Here is a 20,683-nt window from a genome sequence, read left to right on the forward strand (position 1 = left end):
AAGTAAAGCAAAAGTGACTGCAGAGACTGGAACATGCTTGCCAGCCAGCCGGTGCCTGTTCTGGTAGTACGCACACAGCCTGTGCATGTCATGCATGCAAATGCGATGACAGCACACGGTCCACGTGGTGTCACACAACAGGCTTTGGGGATGACCCACCCACGCTCAACAGCCCAGGACCTCAAGACTTCAGAAATACCTGGAACCCTACTCAGACTGAACTCATGCCCAATCCCAGTGCCAGGCAACTCTCTCTGTACAGTCAGTTTGTGTCTCCAGCTTCCTCAGACCTGGGCTAGGTATTGGGAGTTACCAGCTGGGGGAAGCCTGAGTGAAGTAAGCACCCTCAGAGGGGTTTTTATCCAGAAACATGCAGAGAGGCTGGGATGGCCCCCAACTCACACACACACGTACACAGACCCATACGCCAACATATGTTTGCACAGGAGCCAGTGGGCTTGAGTCTGCAACTCAGAAACCTCTTCCAGTTTCAGTACTGCCCACTTCAACCATCATGGGGTGAGGTGATTAGAGAAAGGACTGATACCCATCTTACAGACTAGCAAGCTAAGGCCGAGAAAGGGTAGTGCTTTGCTCCAAAGGCAAAGATGGGGCAGAGCCAAAGCAAACCAAGGCCCTTGTGTCCCAACCTCGAATTCTCTGTTTCAAGGTAGCTGGGAGCTTCAAGCCTAGAAGACGCTCAGACCAGCGCAGACTGGAACCAAGACTCTATCCTCTCCGGGGGGTCGCGCCAAAGCCACGCCTCCTCTGGAGCAAGTCACTGGGGAGCGGGGAGAAAGCTGCCCTAGCGTGTCTCTTTAATGCGCGCCCCCGGAGGCCCCGCGCGCCCCCGCCACTATAACTGGAGTGCATGGAGCAAGCTGCCTTCAGAAGAAGGCGGGCGCTGGGCACTCGTTGACCGACTTTTCCAAGTGCGATCAGCTCCCGTCCGACCCACATCCAGCCCCCATGGACCTGCCCCGGGGCACCCACTGCTGAGGAGCAGATGCCTGGCGGGCTCCGCGCTGGGTTGCACCCTGCCACCGCACAGTGACCGCCCGCGGGTCGTGCAGGCTCCGCGCCCTTCTTCCAGCCGCGCTCGCCGTCGGGCGAGGGCTCCGCCGCCGCCACGCCTCGCGCCCCGCGCTGCCCGCCCCATGCTGGTGCACACTTACTCCGCCATGGTGAGTAGTCTTGGGCACCGGGGCGTGCCCGGCCGGGGATCGGGCAGCCTGGGTGCTGGACCTTCCGTTCCGAGCCTCCCATTTCCAAAGAAATCTCGGATGGAGGGGGCCACAGCGACTGCGCCCGCGGAGAACCGTGCGCACGGGACTGTCCCCAGCCCAAGGTTCCCGCGCCCACGGGTCGTTCAGAGATAGACCTCGGGCCTCGGGAGCGGGCAGGACGGCAGCCGGCCCCTTGGGAGATGAGGAGGGTCCTTTCAATTGCCGCTGGATCGCCTGACGCGCCCCTTTCCTTCCCCAGGAGCGCCCCGACGGGCTGGGCGCGGCGGCCGGCGGGGCCCGCCTGGCGTCACTGCCCCAGGCAGCCTACGGGCCGGCGCCGCCGCTGTGCCACACGCCCACCGCCGCCGACTTCCAGCCGCCCTACTTCCCCCCGCCCTACCCGCAGCCGCCGCTGCCCTACGGCCAGGCGCCCGACGCCGCCGCCGCCTTTCCGCACCTGGCCGGGGACCCGTACGGCGGCCTGGCGCCCCTGGCGCAGCCGCAGCCTCCGCAGGCCGCCTGGGCCGCGCCCCGCGCCGCCGCCCGCGCCCACGACGAGCCGCCCGGCCTGCTGGCGCCGCCCGCCCGCGCCCTGGGCCTCGACCCGCGCCGCGACTACGCCGCCGCTGCTGTGCCGCGGCTCCTGCAAGGCCTGACCGAGGGCGCGCACGGCCTGGCCGACGCGCCCCTCGGCCTCCCCGGGCTGGCGGCCCCGCCGGGCCTGGAGGACCTGCAGGTAAGGCCCGAACAGTCCGGGATGGGCCAGCATCCGCTGCGGTGACCTAGGACCTGGCGGGCGGCAAAGAGTGGTCAGTGCAGAAGTCGGTCCGACTTTTCTCCCAGCCTACCGAGGATGCGCCCCACGTCCTGAGTTGGACGCTGCCTGGCCTTTCAGGTGGCCTGGCTCTGAGTCCGTGAGCCTGGGGTCTGGGTGGCGGCGACCCTTCGCCGAGTAAATGGACAGGGGCTGAACCACTTTGTCCCTCTCCGCTGGGCAATGTAGGGCATCTATGCCCAGTTCTGGTCTACTGGGGCAGCCTGTGCCTGGAGCGAAGAGAGGCGGAGGAATTGCCTGAGGTTCAAAATTCCCTCTTTGAACTGCACGGCGAGGTTCCCAGGGCTCCAACTCGGTCGCAAATGCTGGAGCGCGGGTGAATCCTGGTCCGGCTCGAGGCCGCCGCAGGTGGCGGGAGGTGCGCGTTGGGCGGAGCAGACAGCAAGGGCTTGGGAAGCGACAAGAGACTAGTCTACGAGCCCCCTTACCACTACCCTGTCCTATTTGCAGGCCATGGACGAGCCGGGAATGAGCCTCCTGGACCAGTCGGTGATCAAGAAAGGTAAGGAAGAATGGCATGCCTCTGCCAGGGCAGAACTGGGCGAGATGGTGCACGCCCTGGCACACAGACCCAACGTCTTCCCTACGGCGCGTCCCTCAAGTGCATCGCCGAGCTCGGTGGCCACCGGTCACTCTTTCCGGCCCAGTAGAGGGGCTGCGGAGGCTGCAAGCCTGGACAGCTAGGGTGGTTGGTGAATTGGCCCCAGAGCCTACCAGCCCAGGTGCCCTGGGAGCCCGACCACGCTCACTTAGCTACCCTGGCGGCCAAGCCTGTGCAGGGGCCTGGCCTCTCCCTACCAAGGGGGAGGGCACTCTTTTAGATCTGGAGTAATTTGCGGAACAAGTTAAACCACTTCCCTGTTTCCTAAGAGGTGGTAATAGGGGTGCTATTCCCATGGATGTCGTTAAATGATTTCCACTTTACGGAGTCTTACGATTTCCTAGCCTGCCAGGTTCTTTCTGCCCCTCCCTTCCCAGCAGGTCCTTGGGAGCCTGGTGGTTTCCCTAGGGAATTTTTTCTCCACTAGGGAGCCTCTTTCAGTGTTCACGATGAGGGAGCGGGTCTGTGAATACTGTGTCAGGCCATGTGCAGGAGGGTCAGGGCCTGGTGTTGCAGTCCTGTACATGTCTGAAATATTCCTTTCCTAGGTGTCTTTCTAGTATTTCTTGGTGTCTCTTGCTGTTGAGTGTGTAATGTGTGTCCATCATGTTGGTGTAATTTCCATGCTTTGGGGGGTCAGGGTCCCTGTTGTGTCCAGGAACTTGATTTTTGGCACTGAGGATCTCTAAGGATGGAGAGTTGCTCCCTGATTATTTTCGGGGTGTTTGTGTTTCTCTGCCCTAGTAAAATCCAGGGGTTTGAGATCTGCCCTCCACTGGATCTTGGGACCTGTGAGTTCTGACGGTGACAGAGAAAAGTGAGAAAGACAGAGACTCAGGAAGCTCAGGCATCCAACAGGCTCCTTGAATTTGGGCAGGGGACGGTGAAGAGAGGAATATGGGGGCACAGACAAGCCCGCAGTGGCACAAGCTGTTTTTCAAACCAGTGAATTCAAGCCTGAGCTCAGTCTGCCCTCCCAGAGAGTATTTGGGTTGGGGGGGGGGGGGGGGACAGGGCACGGGGCGGGACTTGGATTTCCAAGACTTGGGGCTGGGAGTTAGCTGGACCACCTGGAGTATGTGTGGGGAAAGATGAGGGGATAGCCCACCCAGAACCTGGGGGAAGGGGACACCAGGTACTGGGGCTGTGTTACCTGGAGGTAGAGGTTTGGGGAGGCTGCCTGGAGTCCCAGCAGAGGTGTGCAGTCAGAGCCAGCTCTTTGCTAGAGGCCACTGCCTTGCTTTAGTGAATTTTTCCAAAACCGAAGGAAGGAAGAACTCGTCTCCAGTGGCAAGAGCCTGCTGCAGGGCTGCGCCCACCTGGAGATGGTCTCCATGGTCTCAGTTCCCAGTTCCTGACTCCTGCCCCGACTCGGTGGATTAGGGGGGTCTAGACTCACTGACTCCCTGGGGGACGTGCTCACGTGCTAAATCAATTCAGTCATGTCCAACTCTTTACAACCCTATGGACTGTAGCCCACCACGCTCTTCTATCCATGGGATTCTCCAGCCAAGAAAACTGGAGTGGGTTGCTGTGCCCTTCTCCAGGGGATCTTCCTGACCCAGGGATCAAACCCATGTCTCTTAACATCTTCCACACTGGCAGGCGGGTTCTTTACCACTACGGCCACCTGGGAAGCCCAAGGAACCTGGGGATTTCTGCTTTGGGGAAGGGTAGAAAAACCAGCTGGGCCTCTGAGTACCTTAAACCCCAGTCCCCTGCTCAGAGCCAGGACAAGAGACTGGCTACAAAGAGGAACTAAAACTGCCTAAAATTCCCAGCCCCAAACTTCCATAAATTCTGGGTCCTAGGGGTGCGCGAGGATCCCCCAAAGCAGCCCCAAGAACACAGGGAGTGGGGCCAGGATTCGCGAGTGCTGCGCGCTGACCCCGGCAGGTGCGGGATGGATGTGGGCGCCCGTGCTGCGCGGGGTGTCGCCGTCGCGGGCGCCCACACCGGCCCGACTGCAGTGTCAGCCCGTGGGTGGGACGGCGACCTGAGTTAGGGACTGCACGCTGGAAGCCCCAGCCTGGACAGAGAGTCACAGCCCCGGGCAGTGCCGCAAAGAGGGAGGGGCGAGAGCTGGATCTCCCAGATGAAGGAGGAAGCTGGTTCCCAAGCGGCGAACTTGGCCTTTGGCTGGCGGCGGGCGCGGCTAGCCTTCGGGGAGGAGACGGAGTTCGTGCGGCACTTTGCGGCTTTGCAACCAGACAGGCGGAGCCCATCCTCGAAGGTCAGGCTTCGGAAAGCCCTCGCACGGGCGACATAGCCGTGGCCACGCAGGTGGCCCAGTTGAAGCCTCCTCGCCCCACACAGCGGGCGATTTTCGTTTGCGCTCTCCGCAGTCCCTGCGGGACTCCCGCCACGCCGCCAGCCACGTGGGCGCGGTTGGTTAGCTTCCTTCTTCGCCCTCGTGTCTTTCCGAAGGTTTGGGGAGCCCCGGTCCCGTCCTGAAGTCCTCTGGTACCTGCCAGGAGCGATGGAGGACCGTCCCACTGCTGGATTTATAGAAAGTCCTGGAGTTACAGAATTATGCAAAGCCCTGAAATTATAGAAACTCGTTCTTGGCTAGCTGCAGCAAGGACTTCATTCCTCCAGCTCCTCCTGGCCCTGGCGGGAGGGGCAGCTGTGTGAGGGGCGGCGGGGGTCCGGGATGTGAAAGGGAGGCAGCCCAGCCTTACCCCAGAAGCAGCCTTCCTACTTGGAGGCGGCCTCGGGCCTCCGCCTTGACCGTGAGTCAGAGAAGGTCAGGCCGGGGAGGGGCGGCAAGGCCCCACCGCACACCTGCAGGTTGGCCGCCCCTGGCTGCCGGGACAGCTGTGCGGCGGCGATGGCGGATGGGGCTGAGGCTGAGCCGGCGGGAAGCGGGGAGCCCTCAATTTTCTACCCACATTTGTCACTTTCAGTTTTGCGACCTGTCCTCCGGGCGCAGAAATGGGGCAGGACTGGCCAGAGAGACAGACAGGGACACGAATGTCGGCAGTGAGCCGTTTTGTACAGGTCGTAGCGGGAGCTCAAAAGACAAGCGGTGAGTGCCTGAAGCTGAAACATCAGCATGAGGCTCAGGAGGTGGTACGGAGGTTTGTTGAATGAATGAGTGACCGGGTTTGAAGTCTGAGTGCATTCGGAGAGGTCCTGTGCAAATGGCCGAGCTCCACTCGCCCCACCGGGCATGGCATGTGTATGTGGCCTCTCTTTGGAAAGACCAACAGGTTTAAAAAGGTTAAACATCTCTATGGGTTTCTGACCACACAGTCACGGCTGGAGGGAAGTGGTTTGGGGATGAGAAGTGAGGTGTTCCTCCTTCCCCCCAGGAGAGTGAGTAGTTGCAGAATTTCAGGCGGGGAAGTCCCTTGCTGGGCTCTGTTGTCCACCCTCAGGACAGGGGCTATGATGTGAGCAGTCACCCTTTCCTCCACTCTCCCTGGCTCTGGGAAGGAAAAGGGGAATGGGGAGTTTCTGGGCTTCAAAGCAGCGCCAGGATTGGGGTGAAATAAGTGAGGAACTCACTTGAAGCAAGATTGGGAGCTTAGTAATCAAGATAGATAATGCATCTTAGTGCAATATTTTTTAAATTTTTGAATGCAAAATATATCCACAATACACAGGATACCAGAATTTTACACAAAGATGGAATCTGACTCTCAGTTCTACAACCCTACCTCACTTGCCTCCCAGGCTACCGTAGGCCACAGCATGAGACTAATATATAGTGAAGTTGCTCAGTCATGTCCGACTCTTTGTGACCCCATAGACCATAGCCTACCAGGCTCCTCTATCTATGGGATTTTCCAGGCAATAGTGCTGGAGTGGATGCCATTTCCTTCGCATTGTAGACAGACGCTTCACCATCTGAGCCACCAGCACAGACTAAAAAACCAGTGCAATGAACTGTGGACTCTGCCTGAGGGCAGCATAGCACCTGCAGGGCAGTGAAGGGTAGGAGTTACAGTTAAAAAAAAGGGAGGAGAGAGTGAGAGGGTGGGGATTAGGAGGTACAAAATAAGCTTCAAGGACAATACAACACAAGGGACATAGCCGTTATTTTATCATGACTATAAATAGAATATATCTTTAAAAATTGTGAATTGTTATGTTGTATCCGTGCATATTATGTAATATTGTACATCAACTATAGCTCAATTAAAAGAAATTAAAATTTGAAATAAAAGGAACCCTCCAGGAACTTCCCTGGTGGTCCAGTAGTTAAGACTTCAAGCTCCCAATGCAGAAGGCATGAGTTTGATCCCTGGTTGGGGAGCTAAGATCACACAAGCCGCATGACTCGGCCAAGAAATCAAAAAATTTAAAAAAGAAACCCTCTAGCAGTTGTTGAGATGGAAACTTAACCCGCAGGTCCCACTGGGGAAGGTAAGGGAACGCAGGTGGGCCGGGAGGAGGGTCAGAACCCCTCCTGTCTGCTTTCCTCCTCCCTCTCCCCACATCCTTGGGTTGGTGGAACCCTAAGTGTGGTCTAAGGAACCACACGCATCAAATCCCCAGTGGGTGCTTGTTTAAGAAAATGAAGATTTCCTGGGCACCATCTCACATCTACTGAATGAGAATCCCTGGAAATATGGCCCTGGGACTTCATTTTTTAAAAACTGATTGACTGAAGTAAAATTTACATACCTGAAATTCACCCATTGGAAGAGTACAATTCAAAGATTTTTAGTATATTTATAGAATTGTGTAACCATTACCACAGTCTGTTTTAAGACATTTCCAATACCTCCCCCCAAATTCCTCTATTCTCGTTTGTAATTAATTCCCACTCCAAGCTTTAGGCAACCACTGATCTGCCTTCTGTCTATATGTTTGCATATACTGGACATATTATATAAATGAAACATATATAAATATGCCAACTTTTGCACCTAGCTTCTTGTACTTTTAATCTTTTTGCGGTTCATCTGTGTTGTAGATTTTATTAGTAGGTCGTCCTTTTTATTGCTTAGTAGTACTCCATTGTATGGATGGAGCACATTTTATTTATTCCCTCATCAGCTGATAGACTCTGGGTTTGATTCCACTTTTTGGCTAGCATGAATAATACTGCTGTGATCATTCACAATGCATCTTTGTGTGGACATGTTTTCACTGCTTTTAAATTCCTAGGAGTGGGAATTGTGGGATTTTTATGAGTTTGTCTTTAATTTTTTAAAGAAACTCCCAAGCTGTTTTCTAAAGCAGCTGTACTATTTTACATTCCTACCAAATAGATGTGAGGATTCCAGTTTCTTCACATCGTCATCTGCACCTGATATGTCTGTCTGTTTGATTATAGCCTTCCTGGTGAATATCTCAGTATATTTTTAATTTGCATTTCCTTAATCACTAGTGATGTTGAGCTCTTTCTCATATGCTTACTAGCCACTCATATCTCATTTGCAGTGAAACATCTATTCACATGTTTTGAATATTCTCTAATTGGGTTATTTATCTCACTATTGAATTATAAGAATTCATATATTCTGGATCCATATCCTTGATAAGGTATAGGATTTGCAGATATCTTATTCGGGAGTATTTTGTTCATTTTTTAGAAGAGACTCTTGCTTTTACTTATTTGGCCACGTAGGGGTCTCGGTTGAGTCACACGGGGTCTTCACTGGGTCGTGCGGGGTCTTTCGTTGTGGCGCGTGGACTCTAGCTGCAGCACGTAGGCTCGCCTGTTGTGGTACGTGGGCCCAGCTGCTCTGCGGCATGGGGGATCCTAGCTCCCCAGCCAGGTATGGAACCCACATCCCCTGCATTGCTAGGCAGATTCCCAACCTCAGGACCACCAGGGAAGCCCCTCATTTTCTTAATAGTGTCTTTTCACGTGCAAAAGTCTTTTATTTTGGTGAAATCCAGTTTCGTGATTTTCTTTTGTGGATCATGTTTTGGTTTTGTATGAGGAACTCTGTGCCCAATCCAAGGTCAGGAGACCTTTCTTTTCTCCTGTATTTTATGCTGGAAAGAATTGCAGTGTTAACCAGCTTTCTGAGCATCTATGAATCAGTGGTCAGAACGTATCTCCCACCTGTGGACAGAGTGTGTAGACTTGTGGTGTGTGTGTGGGGGTCTTATCTGCAGGCGTGTGTACATGTGAATGGCTTCTGCGTGCGTGACCAGGGGGACACCATGAGTAGACCACTTCAGCTTCAGGACTCACTGTGGTATGGGAGACAGACGCCAGTGTCCCTGCCTTGCAATCTGTGCTAGTTAATTCCCACCTTTATGACTGCTCTTTTCCCAGGCCATCTGCTTCCCTTCCTAACCCTGGCTTCACACCCATCATTTTTGAAGGAAGAAGCTCCGAGGGGAAAGATACAGATAAGTGGGAGGAAGTGGGGGGAAGCAGCAAAGTCTTTAATCATATAGACAAACACTTATCTTGCACTATGCTAGCTGCACCTATGTCTGCATAAATCTGGCATATACTCTATATTTAAATATATCAACAGTAGCAAAAGCACCTGCAGATATCCTTATGTACGTTGCTGCATTCCTGCAACATTGGAGAAGGGCAGAGCCTGTGTGTATAGAGCTGGGCTCACTGTCTGTTGTTAAGTGTACGCATGCGCAGGATCACCCTCGTTGCTGTGTAGCAGGGCATGTAGTTTTTATGTATAGACATTTGTGTGACACGTGTGCTCACGTATGTCCCTGTTTGCACATGCACAAACGGCTTCACCCAGCTTTGGTCTCTCTCCTGGTACAGAGCTTGGCCTCAGGGGTCTCCAGACTTTAATAAAAGCCGGATGGAGGAGGCTGCTGGGGAGAGAAGAATTTTCTATTCTTCTGACCATTCCCCCTGCCTAGGAATCATGGGCGACCGGACAGTCTCTTTACCCTTCTTGTTAATATATTAATTCACAGTTTTATTTTTTTAAGTCAAGCTTGAGGTATAATTTACATATAGTACAGTTCACCCTTTTAAAATGTGCATTTCTATGAATTTTTTTTTAACTCAGTTTTTATTTGACTGTGGTGAGCCTTAGTTGAGGGACATGAAATCTTAGATCTTTGTTGCAGCATATGAGATTCCACATCTAGTTCTTAGCCACTGTACCACCAAGGACGTCCCTAAACTTTTGAATCAGTTGCCAATGTTTAAAAATCCAGGGAATTCCCTGATGGTCCAGAGGTTAGGATTTCATGCTTCCATTGCATGGGGTGTGGGTTCAATCCCTGGTCAGGGCACTAAGTTCCCATAAGCTGCACAGTGCAGTGAAAAAAAATAATCCAGAGATATCACCTAGAAACCTCAAAATCTGGTCTTACCAGCAAAAACAAACCAAAAACCTGAACAAGCTGAGTTCTGGCAGTGTTGGTGTGTCCTACATGGTAACACTTTCCCATTAACTGCTGCGCTCCCCACTTTGAAGTCTACAACTATGCTGTCCACTGTAGGATCTACCGGCCGCGTGTGGCTATAGAGCACTTGAAATGTGGCTAATCCAAATTAAGATGGGTTGTAAGTATAAAATATGTGTTGAGTTTTGAAGACCAAGTACAAGAAAATAATGTAAAATAGCTCATTCATAATTTTCAAAATATTGATTGTATGACTCAGTAATAATGTTTTTATTTATTGGGGTAAGTAAAATATATTAAAATTAGTCTTAATGTGTTTCTCGCTTTTTAAAAATGGGACTTCTGGAAAATATAAATTTATATATGTGGCTCGGAGTGTATTGGTCTTAGACAGTGTGGTCGAGAGCCTAAAGGGCGGATGGAGGACCAGACAGGACAGGTAGGGAGGGCTGGACCACAAGCTAGGTCCCACTTTTTAAAGAAAATTTGGCCACACTGTGCAACATGTGGGATCTTAGTTTCCTGACCAGGGATGGACCCGTGTCCCCTGCATTCCCCCCAAGGAAGTCCCAAGAAGGGCGCTGTGACAGCTATGGTCATCATCAAAGGCCAGGACCCATCTCTGTTCCTTATTGCTGAGCCAGCTTAACTATTAATACTTTGAACTTTAAGTTTCTTTATCTTGAAATGGGGATAGAAAATACCATCTACTCCACAGACCTGTTAATGTGAAGCCCTTGATTGGCACTCACTGGAGGGTAGGCAGCATCATTCTGCTCAGCTATGGAGCTAGAATTTGATTCTCAGGCACTGATGAGTTCTAGGCTGGGGAGTGATGGATGTTTCAGAAAGATCCCTCTGGAGCAGGGGCTGTGCAGAAATTCAGGTGGGAAGTGAGTGAGTGTCCCTCCATACCTGTGGCTGCATCCAGGCATGTGGAAAAAAGAAAGTCCTAGGCCGCAGTGATGGGTGGGATGGGGTGGGAGAGGGCGGTGTGGAGGGCCTCACTGAGGTTTCTGGCTGGGCGAAGGCAGGGAGGGTTTCAATGCACGTTCAGAGAGGGGAAAGCTGGAGGGGCTCTGCCAGGCCAGGGACTGGGCCAGCCTTGCTTGCCTGTGCCTTCCCTAGGCACAGTTCCCCGCACACCGGTGCTCAGCGAACATTTTGCCAGATGACTGGAGGGCCAAGTGCCACCACCTTTGAGACCACAGCCCAGGGCTTACTACTGGTACTAAGTCTATCAGCTACATGATTTCAGGCACATTATTTCACCTCTCTGGGCTTCAGTCTCTCATCTGTAAAATGGGGATAATAAACGTAGCCTCTTGTTCTGAGGATTCAGTGAGGTTATTGGTAGAAAGTGAAAGTGAAGTCGCACATAGCATATAGTATAGTGAGTGCTCATTGACTCTTGGCCTCAGGATCTCCACTTGATCCCTCTCCCCAAACACAGAAAGCCTGCCTTTTCTACTAAGTCTCTCGCTTCCTCTAAAGAGGAAAAGCCCAAGGGGAAACAAGTGCCTCAGTCGTTCTCCCTTCCCCCTGAGGCTTCGCAGGAGAATGGAGGTTAGACTGCAGGAAGAACTTTCTTTTAGAGCCAAGAGTGTCCAAATGCGTGTTACAGAATGAACTTCTCAGATTCCCTTCCCTCCTCTTCATAGATATTAGTACAAAATTAGAGAGTATTGGGGGAGGGAACGATAGGGGATGTCTCTTTATTCCTGGACTCCTGACGTCCCAGAGCGATTTAGCGGGAAGGGGGCCAGGGTTGGGGGCCTAATGGGGCCATAACCTCCCTGTCCCTGGAATGGGGGAGTCCAAAGCCACCTGGCCTTTCACTGACCTGAGATGGTGGGGAGACATGGGGAGCACAGGTGAGTGGGAACAGGGAGTCGGGGCCTCCTTGTGATTGCATAGATCTGGCTGGGCCCTGCTGCAGTGACCCAGGAATCCAGTCTCCAGCTCACATTCCGTTTCCTTATTTCCAACACCCTCTGTGATCATGCATGCCCAAACTCCCAAGACTGCTGAGGCTGTTTGATTTTTAACAGGGAATCAGCCTGACTCAATGAGGGGAGTCGGGGTTCCAGAGCCAGAGAACTTTGAGTTTCATTTCCACCACCGACTGGCTGAGTGAACATGAGTGAGTCACGTTAGCCTCATGCTTCAGTCTCTTCTCTTGTAAAGCAGGGTTAGTGGAACATCCTTCTGGAAGGTGCTGGGACGTGCAGAAGCAGCTGTGTGTGCACAGCATGTGAGCACGGTGCCGACGCGCAGCTGGCGCCTCAGCAGCGCGCTTGTAGCCCAGCTGGCCAGTGCCCCGTGGCCCCCTGCTCAGTGTTGTCTCTCTCCCTTGCTCTCGCTTCTGCTCCACAGTCCCCATCCCCTCCAAAGCCAGCAGCCTTTCAGCCCTCTCAATGGCCAAAGACAGCTTGGTTGGCGGCATCACGAACCCCAGTGAGGTCTTCTGCTCCGTGCCCGGCCGGCTCTCTCTGCTCAGCTCGACGTCCAAGTACAAGGTGACGGTGGGGGAGGTCCAGCGGCGACTCTCACCTCCCGAGTGCCTCAATGCCTCTCTCCTGGGTGGTGTCCTTCGCAGGTAGGAAGGCCAGCCCACAGCTCCCTGCCCAAGGTCAAGGCTAAAACCTGTGCTCCTTTCAGACTTTCTCAGGGGTTTGGAGAGGGGATGGCCCCACCCCAGGACACACAGGGTCATCTCCACCTCAGCCTCCCAGGAGGATTATGTATGCTCTCTGGACAGGCCTATGTCCTTGGCAGCTCCCATGGGTCTGCAGGCTGGAGGCCGGAGAGCCTGGGTACCGAGAAGGGATGCAGGACTCACCCACATTGGGCACGATGGACAAGGCTGGGTTAGGGGAAGGGACAGCCCCCACCCCACCCGGAAAAAGGGTCCCCAGGACTTAAGGCCCATTCCCTGTGTCAGTTATAGGCTTCTCTGGTGTGTGTGTTCTGAGCAGGGAGCATGGGGTCCATGGTTTGTCTTCACAATTGGGTCTGTCTCTGCGTATGTCCTTGTGCCTGGGTAGGTATTTCTGCTTCAGGACTATGACTTTTGATGTATTTGAGGATAGTGTTTGTGTGCATGTGTGTTTGTATATGTATGTGGTGTAGGGAGTGGATCAGGAGTATATGTTTCCATGAGTGTGAGTTTCCTGTGTTACTTTCAGTGGGATGTGTTGGTTAGAGTATGTTCTACTCTGTGTGTCTGTGTGAGTATATGCTTACCTTTGTGTGGGGCTTCCCAGGTGGTGCAGTTGTCAAGAGCTGCCCTGCAAAGCAGGAGGGTTCAGTCCCTGGGTCAGGAAGATTCCCTGGACTAGGAAATGGCAACCCACTCCAGTATTCTTGCCTGGAAAATTCCATGGACAGAGGAGCCTGGTGGGCTCCAGTGCATGGGGGTCACAAAGTCAGGCACGACTGCGTGACTGAGCACAGCACCCTTGGGTAGGAGCCGCATTTGTGCGGGTGTGGGAGCGTCCCCTTATGCCTGGTCTCTGAGCATCCCAGAGCGGCTTGTGTGAGTCCATGGGTGTCTGCACAAATGTCCCTGGGCTCCTGACTTGGTGTGGACACGTGTTTCTGTGTCCTGGACCTCTGAGACTGTGTGTCTGTCTCTATTGGTGTGCATGTCTCTGTTCTTGGACCTCAGTGCGTTTCATCTGTGTGTGTATCTATGTGCCCCTGGGCAGCTGTGTGTATAACAATGTCTCCCATTTATCTCTCTGTGTTTCCCGTTTGTCTCTGGGCCTGCATGTCCCTGGGTAGCTATGCTGATGTACACAGGTGGGAGAAAGAACCCTGAGATGCTGGTCCATCCTGCCCCACCTTGGGCTGTCCCTGCTATTGGGAGGATTAGGGAGAAATGAGGCGGTTCCTGGAGCTGGATGTAGGGCCCCCTTTCCCATCGTGGCTGCAAACCCAGTGAGATTACGAAGAGATTGGGATCAGGCAGGTGGAGACCCCAGCGTGTCCCCAGGACCAGACCCAGGCCTGGCAGGGTTGGTGGAGGCAGCAAGGCCCTGTTGGCTCATTGAGCACACACGACTCTCTCTTCATAGTGTGTGTCTCTCTGTGTGCACGTCCAGGGCCAAGTCCAAGAATGGAGGCCGCTGCCTGCGCGAGCGGCTGGAGAAGATTGGGCTCAACCTGCCAGCTGGCCGTCGCAAGGCCGCCAACGTGACCCTGCTGACTTCGCTAGTAGAGGGTGAGGCCCGAGGGGCCGTGAGCCACCACCCAGTGTGACTGTGTGTGACTGTCTCAGATGCAGGAGGGTGTGTTTAGTCATATGTGTGTTCTCTGTGCCCCATATGTAAGGGGTGTGTGTGAAATGTGTGCAGTCTTTACGTGTGTACACAGCACACAGGTGCATGTGCTGGTGAAGTAGAGTGTGTGTGTGTGTGTGTGTGTGTGTGTGTGTGTGTGTGTGTGTGTGTGTGTGTAAGAGTGGCCAGTGTTTGAATGTGGTAGAGATGAGGGGGTTAGAGTCCCCTCCCTGCAGGCTGGTGACTCTGAGCTCAATCATCTTGAGTTCTCAAGCTCAGCTCCCACCCATGAGCTCAGAGGCCTTCCGAGAAGGGAGGGCAGTGGGTTGCAACTAGGGCTGAGAGGGGAATGAGAAGAAGAGAGAAACAGAAGCAGAATGGAGGCTGGCCCTGGTCAGGGGTTGGAGGGTCCAGGCTGTGCTCCAGGCTCAGAGGTACACCTGGCGTCGTGATGTCTCATCTCTGCCGCCCCTCCCTCAGGAGAGGCCGTACACCTGGCCCGAGACTTTGGCTACGTCTGTGAGACCGAGTTCCCTGCCAAGGCAGCTGCCGAGTACCTGTGCCGACAACACGCTGACCCCGGGGAGCTGCATGGCCGCAAGAGCATGCTGCTGGCTGCCAAGTGAGTGAGGGCGCCGTGCACAGGCTGCCGTGGGTGCCCTACACGGACACTTATGGGTGCAGGGCACGAACACGGGCGCCAAGCGCAGGCACAGTAGGCACCACGTGTACCCGTGATGGACACACGGTACGTGATCCACTGCACACATCTAGGCTCCACGCTGCACGTGACAGGGCACACGTGGACATGTGAGCATAGCTGAGTTCTGTATGTCACAAACACAGTGTCAGGACAGGCTTACACAGAAGCCCAGGTGTGGGTACCACGGCCCCATGGCACCCATGGCAAGGCTGAGGGTCTCTCGCCTTGCACCCCATTCCTGGGCCTTGCCAATCAGCCCCTCTGCTCCTGGCGCCTCCATCAGGGCACCCAGCCAGGCCCCTGTGTTGCCCCTACTTTGTCCTTACTTCACGCCTGACCCCTCTACAAGTCTCACGGATGCCTCCCTCACCCTACCCACATGCCAGTTCAATGCTGGTCTCCTCGTCTCACTCCCGGACATTTGCCCCAGCGCCCCTCTGTTCCCCCAGCCTTCCGCCCCGCACATGCACTACTCTACCCAAGAGCCTTCAAAGGCTCCCACTGGTACTGCATCGATTTTCAAACTAGGTTCTATTGGGACGCTGCAGAGCCTGTGTAATGAACTGATGTTTGACGAAGATTTACCTTTTAGGAAGGGTTCCCTTGCAAGAAGAGACAGACACAGGGCAGTTTGAAAACCACCATTCAAAATAAAATCCAGACTCCTTTGAGGACCCCCATAATGTGGTCAGCACAAACTCCACCCACTCCACCTGACCCTGTTGCCCTCTCCTGCCCTCCCATTCTTGGGCTTGCTCTTCCGCTTAGAATGACATTCAGTCCTTCCACCTGAGGCAGTTCATATCACAACTCCATCCTGCCTTCTTCACAGTTCCCTCAAGTGTGCTAGGCAGAAAGGGACTCACAGACTCATGGGACTGCCATGACTCATGGGGCCTTTGAGACTGTCTAGGGCAGGACCTACCTCACTCATTAATCAGCTAACTCAGCAAGCCCTTCCTGGGTCCCAGTCACGTCTAAGATGCTGACTGGGTTCCTTGGTGATGCAAAGGGAGGACACAAGTGGTTCTCCTGCCTGAGGTGGACACAGGATGCATAGAGAAATGAATGATGGCTGCAGAATGGAGTTGGATTCAACTTCCAGCCTAGTCACTTGGACAGGTCATCTAATCTAATCGTCAGAAACTTAACGAGTTTCCTCTTCCATGTGACAGGGATAACAATAGCGATTTGTTGTGAGGTTAAGTGAGCTGATACAGACAGTGTGCTTGGCACAGAATCCAGGTCTCAACTCATATTCACTGCTAGCTATTATTTCAGTTATTTAAGGCAGACTCTGGATTGTTCCCCAATAATTTCATAAACAAAGCTCTTGAAGCATTGGCTGTTTTAGGTGCAGGTGTGGGTAGGAGAGAGAATCAAGGAAAGTTTCCTGGACAAGGCAGGAGTTGGGCTGGACTTGGAATGTGGGCAGAATATGCACAGGAAAAGCAATCGTACGGTATTGGAATGTGCTGTTTATTAGCTGTGTGATATTGGGCAAGTCAGTTTCCATCTCTGAACCTTCGTTTACTTCTCGGTAACATGGGTATGACCATCATTTGTCGACTGTTGGGTCAGCAATATGTATGATGTCCAGCTGAACTCAGACCTGTCTCTAACCTCTGACCCTCCTTCCCCAACCAGGCAGATCTGTAAGGAGTTTGCAGACTTGATGGCGCAGGACCGCTCACCGCTGGGCAACAATCGCCCAGCGCTCATCCTGGAGCCGGGAGTGCAGAGCTGTCTGACACACTTCAGCCTCATCACCCATGGTTTCGGCGGGCCCGCCATCTGTGCTGCCCTCACTGCCTTCCAGAACTACTTACTGGAGTCACTCAAGGGGCTGGACAAGATGTTTCTAAGCAGTGCGGGCAGTGGGCACAGTGACAGCAAGGCGTCAGAGAAGGATGCCAAACATCGGAAGTAACCGCTTGCCCCACCCCATCCCTAAGGGGCTCCCAAGATCTGAAATAAGGTCTCTCCTCCTGAGGGTGGGCCTGAAAGCATTCAAAGGTGGGGCTGGAGTCAGACCAGAAAAAGAACATTCCTCCAGAAACCCATGAGTTAGGGATCTGGGTTGGAGTAAGGGGAAGTGACCTCTGTGTTGTTAAGTTAAGCACCCTGGTGTTTGCCTCCTGTGTGCAATTTTCTGACCCTTGACTGCTGAGAAGGGTTTGAAGAGGAGGTTGGCACAGAAAAGCCTGGTTCTTGGGGCCAGCGCTGCCCATGAGGGTGCCTGGGCAGTGATGGGTATCCCCAGGGGCCAAGGCCTTGCTGTTTTTACTGAGACCAGGAGGGAAATGAACCAACCAGAGGTGCTACTGAGGAGCTGGTGTGCATCTCAGTCTCCTACCCCCAGAAAAGGGGTGCTGGCAGAAGGCCCCAGTGGATTCTTTGGATCGCTGCCACTCTTCTAAAGAAGTGGGCAGGAGGGGCCCTCAAGGAACAGGGAAGATAAAGCACAAATTGGGTAACTTGAGTCCAGGCTGCACTTCAGTGCTGTTGCTGTCTGTCCTATTTATTTATCACTAAAGTTTAAAAATGTCCAGTGCAGCTTATTTATCCCAGTGAGCTGAGGACTCTTGTTTCACTGTCTTCTGCTCATGCACCGAGACACGCAGCTACACTAGGATGGAGAGGGTCTTTTTGCTCGCAAAGGGCTACGGGTGGGCTGGGAGGGAAGGAAGATGTCAGGGACTCTGAGGTTGTGGCTGAGATTTTGTTATTTACGGTTGTTTCTCTTGACCCTGCAGTCAGTGTACCTCTCCAGCTCTCAGACTGCGTTCTCATTCTCTTAATAAAACCTTTCACTGGATACGAAGCCCTCCCTGTCTTTCTTCAGCCCAGGCCTGGATTTGCCTCCCCAGATGGCAAGGTCACAGGGGAGAGACAGGGCCTGGGGACTGGGGGAAGCGGGTGGAGTGTATAAGGGGGAAATCTTGGAGGGGGCTGTGGGCATCACTGTGTGAGGGGATACAGACGGTGGGGCTGTCTGGCTTGTCAATGTGGCTATTAGTTCTGTGTATGTAAGAGAGAGAGGTGAATCCTGGGTGGGGGAACGGGGGTATGTTATTGTGACTCACTAAGCCTGTGAGTGAAGGTCTGGCTATAGGTCTGTGTGGTGAGTTACTGTGATCATTCGTGGTGGGTCTAAATACGTGTCAATATGAATGCTGATGACTATCTGGCCCATTCAGGTCTAGCTTCTTTGTCTTCTTGAGGATTTCGTTCTTCAAGCCATTTTTCTTGCCTGCACCTTCAGTCTCTCTGTCCCTACTAAGTCATCTACTAGATCACTCCCTAAGGACACATTCTAGGTTCTCTTACCTTACCAAACATAAATCCTTTCCTTTTAAAGAGTTCTTAAGAAGATCATGACACCTCTACCTCCACATCCCCAGCCCCAATTCACTCCTCAACCCACTCTCTGGCTTCTACCACTACCAGCCTATGGAAATCCACTCAGCAAGGTCATCAGTGGCCACAAGTCCAAAGTCCCCTCTTCTGGACTTGGCAGCATTTGATATGGGTGACTACTTGCTGTCTTCTGAAACACTCCCTACTCATGGCCAAAATGGAGTACTTTACTCAAGTACTCAAATCTTGACCTGGCCACCTTCCTGACCTCAGTAAATGGTGCCACCCTCTATACCCAGTTCCTCAAGCCAGAGACTAGGAAGCTGTATTTGATCCTTTCCCTACACCCTATCCGTCCCAAAGTCCATTCAGATAGAAGAATCTCCTCTGCTGCCACCCTGCTCCTTGGGAATGGTACAGTAGCCTTCTAACTGGTCTGTTCTCACTGGTACACCATACTAAAGCCCTGCCAGCAACAGAGACACTGCCTGCTTCTTCGACCTCATCTTGGACTTCTCCCTCCTCTTCCTTGCCCCAGCCACACGGCTCCCCCTCGGCTCCTCAGATCACCACTTTCACGCCTCAGGGCCACTGCATTCGCCTTTCTCTTTGCCTGGAATTCTCTTCCCCCAGTTCCTCATAAGTGTGCTGTCAAAGGCAGATGGTCAGGTGTTTCACGGAAAGGAAAGGTTTAGGAATCATCTCCCAGGGGAAAGGTCCAAAGATGTGAGTGCTTCTCCCAAGAAGGTTCCCTGCTTCAACCTACACATATGAAAGGATGGGAGGAAAGGCTGGAAGTATGTTCTGTGTTAATGAAAGACCTGGACCTGGCAAGAGACGTTCTACTACTCAAATTATTTTAGACTACAGGAAGTTGAGGGAATTAAAAGTAAGACATATGGCACTTGGACTATCTCAGCACCCCCTTCCATTTCTTAGGGGTTCCTTGTCAGCTTCCTCAACCTCTTCACTAGTCAGAGCTAAGCTTCCCTACCCTGAGGCAAAGCAGCTGCTCTCTGCTCCAACCTATCCCCTCTCACCCCAAGCATGGGAAGGAATAAATTGTTTCCAGTGTATTAATCACCTGAAAGCAGATGGGAACCAATTGGGAGACCATTCTAAGCAGTGTTTGGCCAGAAGTGTTAAAGCATCAGTGCACTCCCAGTGTTTTTCAACTTCAGAAAATTAAGGATAAAGCTAGCATTAAAAAAAAAAAAAAAATCTAGTAGAGAGAACAGATTAGAAATATCAGGGTACACTGCACCACAACCCAATCATACATATATACGTATCTGTAAGAAAGATTTCAGGAAGCAATGCTTACCCTTTATACAGTAGGTATGAAGTGAAAAACATGCTGAGGCTGTATCAATTCAATGGGCCATGGGCTTTATGAGGTGTAGAAGAAGGAAAGGAAATTGGGGAGCTAGGTTGGGAGAAGATTATGAAATGCGTAGCATGTCAAACCCAGCTTGGGTTTGACATTTTCAAAGTCACTCAGTCGTGTCTGACTGTTTGAGACCCCGTGGACTATATAGTCCATGGCATTCTCTAGGCCAGAATACTGGAGTGGGTAGCCTTTCCCTTTTTCAGGGGATCTTCCTCACCCAGGGATCGAACCCAAGTCTCCCACATTGCAGGCGGATTCTTTACCAGCTGAACCATAAGGGAAGCCCAAGAATACTGGAGTGGGTAGTATTTCCTTTCCTTCTCCAGCACATCCTCCTGACCCAGGAATCAAACCAGGGTCTCCTGCATTGCAGGCAGATTCTTTACCAGCTGAGCTATCAGGGAATATAAATAGAATAGAATAAAGTTATTTTGTTCCATAAGCAATGGAAACCATCAGTGTTAAGTGAGTAGAGGAATGGATGATCCAGTTTTTAGAGTACAGAGAAAAAACTGGAGAGGGAGGAGATTAAAAGTAGGGAGAAGCTAGGAAGCTGTTAAAGTAGTCTGAGAAAGGGAGTTAGGCTTAGGGGTTAGGATTTCGGGCTTTCCCTGCCGTAGTTCAATCCTTGGTAGGGGAACTGAAATACTGGAGATGGAGAATTCATTAAAAGATTTAGGAAGTCAAATGCAAGAACTTGGTAACTCTGTGAAGGCAGGAAATAAAGAGGGCAAAAAAAAATGATGCCCAGCTAGATGCAATGAGGCATGTTGGATCATATCCTAGAATAGAAAAAAAACATTAGTGGAAAAACTGGTGAAATCTGAATAAAGGCTGGAGTTTAGTTAATACTCATGTGCCAACCAATGTTTCTTAACTAAATTTATTCCAAAATAAGTCTATCAAAGATAAATGATGCATAGGTTTCTGGCTTGGGTACTTGGGAGCCAGGGCCTGGTGGTAAGGCTCAGCTTTAGACATGC

General features: G+C 52.4%; 1 protein-coding gene across 1 annotated transcript; it reads left to right on the forward strand.

The window, feature by feature from the left end:
- Nucleotides 1-1,157: 1,157 nt before the first annotated feature.
- On the forward strand, nt 1,158-19,545 carry TFAP2E (transcription factor AP-2 epsilon). Its single transcript, XM_027967756.2, has 7 exons — nt 1,158-1,184; nt 1,486-1,962; nt 2,512-2,563; nt 12,341-12,563; nt 14,071-14,189; nt 14,728-14,869; nt 16,598-19,545. The coding sequence occupies exons 1-7, from the start codon at nt 1,158-1,160 to the stop codon at nt 16,878-16,880; spliced, it is 1,323 nt and encodes a 440-aa protein (XP_027823557.1). The 3' UTR covers nt 16,881-19,545.
- The last annotated feature ends 1,138 nt before the right edge of the window (nt 19,546-20,683 follow it).

The sequence above is a fragment of the Ovis aries genome, chromosome 1, assembly GCF_016772045.2.
Source record: "Ovis aries strain OAR_USU_Benz2616 breed Rambouillet chromosome 1, ARS-UI_Ramb_v3.0, whole genome shotgun sequence".
Classification (NCBI taxonomy): Eukaryota; Metazoa; Chordata; class Mammalia; order Artiodactyla; family Bovidae; genus Ovis; species Ovis aries.